The sequence below is a fragment of the Zonotrichia leucophrys genome, chromosome 2 (genome assembly GCF_028769735.1).
Source record: "Zonotrichia leucophrys gambelii isolate GWCS_2022_RI chromosome 2, RI_Zleu_2.0, whole genome shotgun sequence".
In the NCBI taxonomy this organism is placed as follows: domain Eukaryota; kingdom Metazoa; phylum Chordata; class Aves; order Passeriformes; family Passerellidae; genus Zonotrichia; species Zonotrichia leucophrys.
Window position 1 is genome coordinate 383,617 of NC_088171.1, and position 9,933 is coordinate 393,549.

The 9,933-nt window shown below is 54.1% G+C and overlaps 1 protein-coding gene across 1 annotated transcript; it reads right to left on the bottom strand.

Moving 5' to 3' along the window:
• Nucleotides 1–390: 390 nt before the first annotated feature.
• On the bottom strand, nt 391–6,020 carry AOC1 (amine oxidase copper containing 1). Its single transcript, XM_064703723.1, has 5 exons — nt 5,859–6,020; nt 3,219–4,762; nt 2,110–2,398; nt 1,358–1,490; nt 391–1,190 (listed from the first exon to the last, which is right to left on the bottom strand). Exons 1-5 carry the CDS (start codon nt 5,876–5,878, stop codon nt 912–914), a joined length of 2,265 nt encoding a protein of 754 aa, XP_064559793.1. The 5' UTR covers nt 5,879–6,020; the 3' UTR covers nt 391–911.
• Between the last annotated feature and the right edge of the window lie 3,913 nt (nt 6,021–9,933).

Here is a 9,933-nt window from a genome sequence, read left to right on the forward strand (position 1 = left end):
GCCTCAGGTGTCGCCGTGATTGAACGCTGTGACACTGGGGACGGGTTGGGCCACAGCACTGGCAGAGACACTGGGACAGGGGACGTGACATCGCCTTTACTGAGCCCAGCACGCACACGGCATCGTGTGACATGTCCCACACCGTGGTGTCCCTGTGACACTGTGGTGGCAGAAGGGGTGGCATCACCTTTGCTGGGCCCAACAGGTGGTACCAGGTGTCACAATGTGATGTGAGCTGTGCCATGGTGTCCTGGTGGCACCAGCGTCCTCGTGGTGCCAGTGCCAACAGAGGAGGTGACAGTGCCTTTACTGGCACTGTGTGACACTGTGTGACACTGTGCTGTGTCGCAAAGCCCAGTGTCCTGGTGGCACCAATGAACCGCATGGTGGTGGAAAGGTTGGCATGGCCTTTACTGATCCTGACAGGTGGCACAGTGTGACATCCCGCACCGCAGTGTCCCAGTGTCACTGGGGTGCCACACAGTGCCGGGGTCAGAGGAGGTGACACCGCCTGTGCTGGGCCTGGCCCGTGGCAGTGTGTGACACGGTGTGACATGTCCCACGCCCCGGTGGCACCGTGTCCCCGTGGTGCTGGGGCTGGGGAGGTGACACCGGCTGTGCTGCCTCTGTCCTGCGGCGCATGGCACGGCCCTGCCGGTGTCCCCTGTCCCTGTCCTGTCACACCTGGCAGTAGGTGCCATTGTAGGTGAAGGGCTCGGGGCTGGCCAGTGTCCCCTGTCCCTGTCACACCTCACGGTAGGTGAAGGGCTCGGGGTCCACGCAGGGCCAGGGGCTGGCCGGTGTCCCCTGTCCCCGTCACACCTGGCGGTAGGTGCCATTGTAGGTGAAGGGCTCGCGGTGCACAGGTTGTAGGTGAAGGGCCCAGCCCCGGGCGGTGTCCCCTGTCCCTGTCACACCTCGCGGTAGGTGCCGTTGTAGGTGAAGGGCTCGGGGTCCACGCAGGGCCCGGGGCTGGCCGGGGTCCAGCGCTGGATGTGCAGGCGGGAGCAGGCGGGCGGGTCCAGGGGCCGCACGATCACCGGCGCCCGCGACGCCACCGACGGGTCCTCGCTGAAGAAGTTGAAGGGGCGCAGGAAGAAGCCGACGGCGTTGCCGGGGGTGGCCGTGTTGGGGATGTCCTCGGCGTGGGGCACGTGCAGGAAGCCCACGGTCACCCAGGCCACCAGGTCCTGGGGGGACAGGGGGGACACGCCGCGGTGTCAGTGGCACCATGGGTGCCCCGTGGGAGCTGGGGTGACCCTCTGGAGCTGGGGAACCCCCAGAGATGGGCCCACTCTGGGGATGGAACCCCCAGCAGCCACCAGCCCCGCGTGCCCAGTGTCCCCCCGCGTGTCACCTGGTCCTCGATGGTCTCGTTGTCGCGGATGAAGCTCTCGAAGGTGACCGGCGGGTCCCAGGGGTTGTTCTGGGTGTAGATGCTGCTGCTGCTCGGCTCGTTCTCGTGGCGCCGTGTCACGGCCAGGTGGTACCTGCCACAGGTGAGGGGTGGGGTCAGCCTGGGGGCGGGGGGTTCCTATCCCACCTCTGCCCTGGTCCCACCCCCCTGTGCCATCCACAGGGGACAAAGGGCTGGCGAGGGGCACGGGGGTCCCCAGGTTTGTGCTCTCCCCAGCTCCTGAGGGGTTCCCCAGGTCCCCTGAGGGATTCCCATTTCCAGGGCTTCCCATCCCAAGTGATACCCCAGATCTTGTAGGGGTTCCCCTGACCAGGGTTCCCAACTCCCAGGGGTTATCACAGCCTCCCTGGAGACTCTAGAATTCCAGGGGCTCCCCAGCTCTGACAGCCCCCTCAGCCCTGGGGTGTCCCGAATTCCCAAGGGGGTTCCCCAGCTCCATCAGCCCCCTCAGCCCTGAAGTTTCCCAAACTCCCATGGGCTGCTCCCGAGGTGTTTCCCCAGCTCCAGAGGAGCTCCCAGCTCTGGAGGTTCCCCAGCTCCCAGGAACCTACTCCAGCCCCAGGGCAGCATGGGGAGGTGCCAGCAGGGCGAGGTGCCACCCCAGGACGGTGTGCCCAGGGCAGGGACCCCCATGCCCCCGCAGGTGACACCCTGGTGACACTGTACCCCCGTTCAGCGCCCCCGGTGCGCACCTGGCCCAGGTGACGCCGCGCTCCTCCTGCCAGCCGCGGGGCAGCACGGGCCCGGCGTGCGAGCTGAGCTGCAGGCGGAAGGTGCGGCGGTGGCCCCAGCGGTTCCGCCGGCGCGGGTTGGAGAAGAGCAGGTAGCGCGGCGCGGGCCGGTGCAGCGGCAGCGCGGCCTCGCGCTCCCGCCGCCGCGGCTCCCGGTGCAGCCACGGCTGCACCACGCGCGCGCCCGCGCTCCAGGGGCTCGAGATGTTCTCGAAGCGGATGTCCATCGTCTCGAAGCTGTTCCCGGAGCCTGCGGGGACCGCGCGTCGGTGCAGGGGACACGGCGGCACAGCCCCAACCCAGGGTGAGGGTGGGACCGCCGAGGTGTCACCGTGGTGGGACACATCATGGGTGTCACCATGGAGGAATGGGACACTGCCAAGGTGTCACCATGGTGGGACACAGCAGGGATGTCACCATGGAGGGGTGGAACACATCAGGGGTGACACCATGGACATGGATAGGGACCTCATGGAGATGCCGACACGGAGGGCTGAGATGCGACCCCCATAGAAGGCTGTGACCCCACAACCAAGCCATCATGGTGGCTGGGGCCCAGTTTGGTACCCCAGCATGGAGAGGAGGGCCTGTGAGAAGATGCCACCATGGTGGGCTGGGACACCTTGGAGATGCCACCATGATGGGCTGGGGACACATTGGAGATGCCACCACCACCACCAGCACCACAGGGGACTGAGACACCAGGAGATGCTACCATGGATGTGGCCTGGGAAATATCAGCCTGTGGGGCTGGGACTCCACAGAGATGGCACCATGAGGGGCTGGGACCCCAGGCAGATGCCATCACTCATAGGGGGCTGGGACCCTGCAGAGATGCTGTAGAGGGCTAAAGCCCCCTAGATGTCACCAAGGCTGGGAGATCCCACCACCATGGAGGGGTGTGACCCTCCAGCGATGCCACCACGGAGGGGATCATCATCTCACGGTGCAGGTGACACCCAGGTGACACCACCCTTCTGGAAACAAGGCACCTGAGCCCCTGGAGCACCCCGTGGGTCCAGCCCTCTCCCATCACCCTCCCACGGCCAGGGGCTGTCGGGAGCCTTCACCTGCGACATCCAGGTCCACCTTGTAGTGCACCAGGTGCGTGTGGATGTTGCCCAGGAGGTGGCTGTGCACGCGGCTGCCGTAGCGCCGGCCCTCGGGCGTGTAGAAGGTGGCGTGGATGTAGCCGGTGGCGTGCACCTTGCTCTCCAGCACGCCGTTGGGGTAGAGCAGGAAGTCCCAGATGTAGTCGTAGTTGTAGACGGTGGAGGTGGTCCTGAGCACCAGCGCCCGCCCCTCCAGCCCCGCGTAGAAGTGGAAGCCGCCCTGGAAGTCGCTGTCGAAGTGGCGGCGCAGGGGCACGCCCGTGGGCAGCTCGAACACGCACAGGGCGCGGCGGAAGCGCACGGGCCCGTCGGCGTCCAGCAGGTGGTGGGCGTCCAGGAAGGCGGCGGTCTCGGGGCAGTCCACGCCGCGGGCCAGCTCGTAGCTGGAGGCGCCCATGGCCCAGCCCGCGTCCATGTACTTGGTCTGCATGGCGGCGGGCGAGTGGCCGCCGTAGAAGGCGATGGCCTCCTGCACGCTCAGCTCGTAGGCCACGCGCTCGCCGTTGAAGCGCACGTCGAAGAGCTGCAGGCCGGCCGAGGAGCGCAGGCGGAAGGCCAGGCTCCAGCCGCCGTACTCCAGCCGGTTGCCGCGCAGCCGGTAGCGCCGGCCCTGCGGCTCGCACACCTTGGCGCCGTGCACGTCCGTGGGCGTCCCGCCGGAGAAGCGCCCGCGGGGCTCGTAGCTGGAGAAGAGCTGGCGGGCGGGGGGCTCGGGCAGGCGGGCCAGGGGCAGCGCGCCCCGCGCGTGGCTCTCGGCCAGCTCCCGCACGCTGCCGAAGTAGCGCCCGTTGTACCAGAGCTGCCGCACGGCCCAGCGCCCCGGGTCGCGGTCCCGGTGGTCCAGCAGCACCTCCAGCCCCGCGGGGTGCAGGAAGAAGCCCTCGACGAAGCGCTGGATCACCAGCCACGTGCGGCGCTCGCCGGGGCCCAGCCCGCGCGGGGCGATGTCCGAGAAGGTCAGGCAGCGCTCCGAGCAGTTCTGGAAGCCGAAACCGGTGGCTTCGCGCAGCAGCGGCTCCAGCGGGGCCAGCGCGGCCACCAGCGCCTGGTGCAGCAGCTCGTACTCCAGGCGGGTCATGGGGCGCGCCCAGAAGGGCACGGCGCGGCCGCCCCGCAACGGCAGCGCTCGGTAGGAGCTGGGGCGCGGCAGCGGCCCCACGGCCAGCTCGGTCACGTTGGGCTCCGCCTGCGCCCCGAAGAAGATGACGGCCCGGGCCTCGCGCCGCGGGCGCGCCCCGCCGTGCTCCAGGAACCGCAGCGCCGAGCGCTTGGGCGGCGGCAGCAGCTCCACCAGGAACAGCGAGTTCTTGGCCAGCGGCCCCCCCCGGCTCGGGGACAGCCCCAGCTCCGGCCGCTCCATCAGGAAGGCGCGCACGGCCCGCAGCTCCGCCGGGGACAGGTCGGCGAAGATGGACGCGGCGTCCGCGGGCTCGGCCGAGGGGCCGGAGGCGGCCGCGGTGACCAGCAGGGCCAGCGCCCAGGGGAGCCCCAGCTGCCACATCCTGGGGACACGGGGACAGGGGTCAGCACCGGTCAGCACATCACCCCCTGCCCCAGCAGTGCCGCGATCCCAGCACAGCCGGGGAGACCACGGGGTGACCCCCAGGAAAACGGGGGGAACCAAGGCAGGACCCCCAGCACAACTGGAACCACCACGGGAGGAGCAGAGCTCCCAGAAGAAACAGGCAGACCCCGAGGTGACCCCCAGAGAAACCAGAGACACCATGGATGTCCCCAGGGGAAATGGGAACACCATGAGGTGACTCCCAAAAAACTGGGGACACCTTGAGGTGACCCCAAAAAAACCTGGGGACACCATGGGGTGACCCTCAAACCTGGGGACAACATGGGGTGACCCCCCCCAGAAAATGGGGACAACATGGGGTGACCCTCAAAACTGGGGACACCATGGGGTGACTCCCAAAAAACTGAGGATACTATGAAGTGAACCCCGAAAAACTGGGGACACCGTGGGATGTCCCCAGGGGAAATGGGGACACCTTGGGGTGATCCCCCCAAAAAATGGGGACACCATGGGGTGACTCTCAAAAAACTGGAACACCATAGGGATGACGCTCAAAAAACTGGGGACACCATGGGGTGATCCCCGAAAAATGGGGACACCATGAGGTGACTCCCGAAAAACTGGGAACACCATGGGGTGACCCTCAAGAAACTGGGGACGCTGTGGGGTGACCCCCAAAACACTGTGTGACCTCAAAAACCTCCCCCCAGCCCGGAGCCCCTCAGCACCCCCAAACCCTCTCTCAGGGCGGCTGTAGAACCCCCTGGGTGGGCCTGGGGACCCCCCAATGTCGGGACCCCCCAGTCCCCCCCTCCCACCTTAGGGAGCCCCCCACGCCCCCCACTCACCCGCGCTGGCTCTGCCGCCCCATGCGAGCAGCGCTGCCGGTCTGTGCCGAGCCCTGGGGCTCTGACCCCCCCTCTGGGGCACTGACCCCCCCCTCCCCGCCCCCAGCGGCACTGACGCCCCCTCCCCACCCCCTTCCCGCCCCCCGAGCCGGCCCGGGGTCAAGGCCACCGGCAGGGCCGTGTCCCCGCTGTCCCCGCTGTCCCCTCCGCATCCCCAGTCCGCACCTTCGCTCTCTCCGCCGCATCGCTGGGGGGGCGCTGGAGGGACCCCCGGTACCGACCCCGGTGCCGCCCCCCGCGGGTTAATGATCACCGGGGCCGCCCGGTCGTTGTCCCCCCCTCGGAGCGATCAAATTCCGGGGATTTGGCGCGAGAGGAGCCGGGAGATCCCAGGGGAGCCGCGGGGTGCGGGGCGGGCTGGGGGCGCTCCGGGCCCCCCCCGAGCCCCTCGGGTTCCAAACAGCGCCCCCGACACCCCCACCCCCCAAAAAAAACCCACACGGAAACGGACTCGGTGCCCTCCATCCCACGGCTGCATCCCGTCCCCATGGCAACGCGTCCCCGGCCCGCCCGTTGCCATGGGAACGGGGCGCCGACCCCAGAATCCGCATGGAAAGGGGTCTTGGACCCCCCCCCTCAAAAAAAAAAACTCCACGGCTGCATCCCGTTCCCATGGCAACGCATCCGCGGCCCCTCCCTCCCGAACCGGGGATGAAGGGGTTAAAAACCCCGAAAAGGGAAATTGGGTGAAAAAGGCACAAAAGAGGCGTCGATGGCTTTAACAAACCCAAAATTCCGAGTAAGTGGTTTTAAAAGCAAAATAAAACGGGATAAGGGATTTTAAAAGCCAAAAAAACCCCCAAAAAACTAAGGGGTTTTACAAACAAATGAAACCCCAGGAAAATCCTCTGAAAAACCCCAGAAATGGGTTTCAGGTTTTTCGATATCCCCAGAATGGGATGGGTGGCTTTAACAGCCAAAAACCCCAGCATAAATAATTTTAAATGCAAAGAATGGGGTAAGTGATTTTAGACTACCCTGTAAATGGGGTGAGTGGTCGAAAAAGCCCCAAAATTGGGATGAGGGGCTTTAAATCGCCAAAAAAGTGCCAAGATAAGTTATTTTTAAATAGGAAAAAAAAAAAAAAAAAAAAAGAGAAGTGACTTTAAGATGCCTCCGGAAAGGGGATAAGGTTTTAAAAGCCCCAAAGTTGTGGTGAGTGGTTTTAAAAGGAAAAAAAAAAAAAAAAAAGAAAGGAAAAAAATCAAGTGGGTTTTGAAGCCACAAAAAAAGTGGGATAAGAGATTTTCAAAGACCACAAAAAATGGCCTGAGTGGTTTCAAAAGCCCCAAAACCCAGGATAAGTGGATTTTAAAGTCCCAAAAAATAGGACAAGTGGTTTGAGAAGCCATTAAAAAAAAGCCACTGGGATAAGTCATTTTTAAAGCCAAAAAAGGGGAGAATAAAAGGTTTTAAAGCCTCAAATAATGGTATCATGTTATTATGTAATGATATTTTGTGAAATTTTTTTTATAGATTTTTTTTTCTTGGGAAGCTGCAAAGCCTCAGAGAGTAATGAAAACAAGAATTATTTGATTGTTTGCTCCTGTGTTTACTGCTCTGGAATGTGCTTTGGAGATTGTTCATTAACAGGTGAATATTTGATTGTTTTTATGTAAATTGGGTTTTTAATGGCCAATTACAGCCAGCTGTGTCAGACTCCCTGAGTCAGTTATGGCTTTTTATTTTTCATTCTTGCTAAGTTTTTTATGGGTTTTTTTTAGTATAGTTTTAGTATTGTATTTTTAAATTTAAGTACATAAAATAATAAGCCAATTTTTTTAAAACATGGAGTCAAGTTCTTATCTCTCACCTCGTCCTGGGAACCCTCACAAACACCACAGTAAAAGTGGTTTTAAAAACATGGGGAAAAAAACAATTCAGGGTAAGTATTTTGTTAAAGCCAAGAGAACAAAAGAGACAAGTGATAAAAAAAAAGAAAAAGAAAAAAAAAAGAGAAGTTGTTGTAATTGGGCTAATAAACCCAAAAAATCCAGGTAAGTGGTTTTAAAGCATAAAAACAGTCCTAGGATATATTATTTATAGAACAAATAAAAAAAATATAATTGGTTTTGAAAGTCTCAAAAATGGGAGAAGTGATTTTAAAAGTGAAGGGGAAAACAAATAAATTCTTTTAAAAGCAAAAGAAACCTTCAGGATGGGCAATTTTAAAAGCAAAAAAATGTAAAAGCCTCCAAAATGGTGATGTCTTCTTAAAAGGCACCCAAAATTGGGAAAAAGAGAGGAGAGGAGAAAGGAAAAGAAATGAAAGAAAAAGAGAAAGGAAATAAAGAGAGAAAGGAAATGAAAAGAGAAAGGAAATAAAAAGTGCTTTTAAAGCAAAACAAAAAAGGAACGAGTGGTTTAATAACCCTGCAAAATGGGGAAAGTGGTTTAACACACATCCTCCCCTCAAAAAATGAATAAATAATTTTAAAGCTAAAAAAGTGAACCGGATGAGTGAATTCAAAGCCACAAAACTGGGAAGAGTGGTTCTAAAAGGCCCCAAAATTGGGAAAATTGTCCCCAAAGCCCAGGATAAATCACTCCTAAAGCCAAACTCGAGGAACAATTGCTGCTGAGAGTTCCCCAAATATGGAATAATTTGTTTTAAAAGCAAAGCATTTTAATAATGTGTATGAGCAGTTCCAAAAGCCTCCAAAAACCCAGAATAAGTGGCTTTAAAAGGAAAAAGAAAAACGAAAACAAAAACAAAACAAAGAAAACCAAAACAAACAGAAAAACACACACACAAAGAAAACCAGGTTCAGTGGTTCAAGGGGATTTAAAAGCTTTGAAAATGGGAGGAGAGTTTTAAAAGCAAAAAAAACCAAAAAAGAAAAATCCACAAAAAATTGTGGAAGTAATATAAAACCCAAAAAATCTGGTTTGATGAGTTGTTTTAAAAGGCTCCAAAACCGGGATGGGCAGATTTAAAAGCCTCAGAAATTGGGTTAAATGGCTTGAAGAGCCTCAGAAATGGGATAAGAGGATTTTAAAGCCCCTCAGAAAAGAGGATCAGTAATTTTAAAAGCTAAAAAGTGGATAAGTGGTCTTAAAGCTCTCAACTTGGGATAACTGAGTTTAAAACTCACCAAAACCAGGATGAGTGATTTTAAATGTAAAAATACCCAGGATAGGTCCTTAAGTGGGTTTTAAAATATCAGAAAAGAGGATGAGTGATTTTAAAAGCAAAAAAGAGTCAAACCAAACCCAACCCAACAGCCCTCAAAAAAAAAAAAAAAATCCAAAAATTCAGCAGGATAAATTATTTTTAAAGCAAAAAAAAAAAAAAAGGATAAATGGTTTTAAAGCCCCTAAGACAATGAGTTAAGTGACATAAGCCAACATCATCAAAAAACAAACAAACAAAACAAAGAACCCAAGGAAAAGTATTTTCAAACCCCCAAAAAATGGGACAAGTGATTTTAAAAGGGAAAAAAGAGACAGGTTGTTTGATAAATAACAAAAAAATTGAGATGAGAAGTTTTGATGCAAAAAAACCCCAGGATTAAAAATTTATTTTAAAAATAAAATAAAATAAAATAAAATAAAATAAAATAAAATAAAATAAAATAAAATAAAATTTATTTTAAAAAATAAAATAAAAAATTGTACTTGGACCACTGCCCACCATACCATAGATAACTATATAAAAAAAGTTTCTTAATGTATTCATGCATTTATAAATATAGAAATGCTATTTACAAATATATAAATATATAAATATATAAATACAAATATATAGAAATATAAGTACATATATAAATATATAAATGGATTTATTTACACATATATACATCTACAGAAATAGATAAATATACAAATATACATAAATATATTGATAAAATTAGTTTAAGTAATATGATATTTGTATATGTTTATACAAATATATAATAAAATATTCATAAATATTTAAAAGTATTTAATATAAATATATACATTTATATAAATATACAGATATACAAATAGACATACATATATAATAATATCTTGTTAAGTAATATTATATATAAATATACAAATATACATATATAGAATCATAAATATATTTAAATATATACGTGTATGTGTACATATATATATAAAAATATTATTATGTTAAGTTATACGGAATATAAATATAGACATAAAGAAATATATATGTATACATATATATAAATATATAAATGTATTTTATAAAGATATATACATTTATATAAATATATAAATATACAAATATATATAAAAATAAAATTAT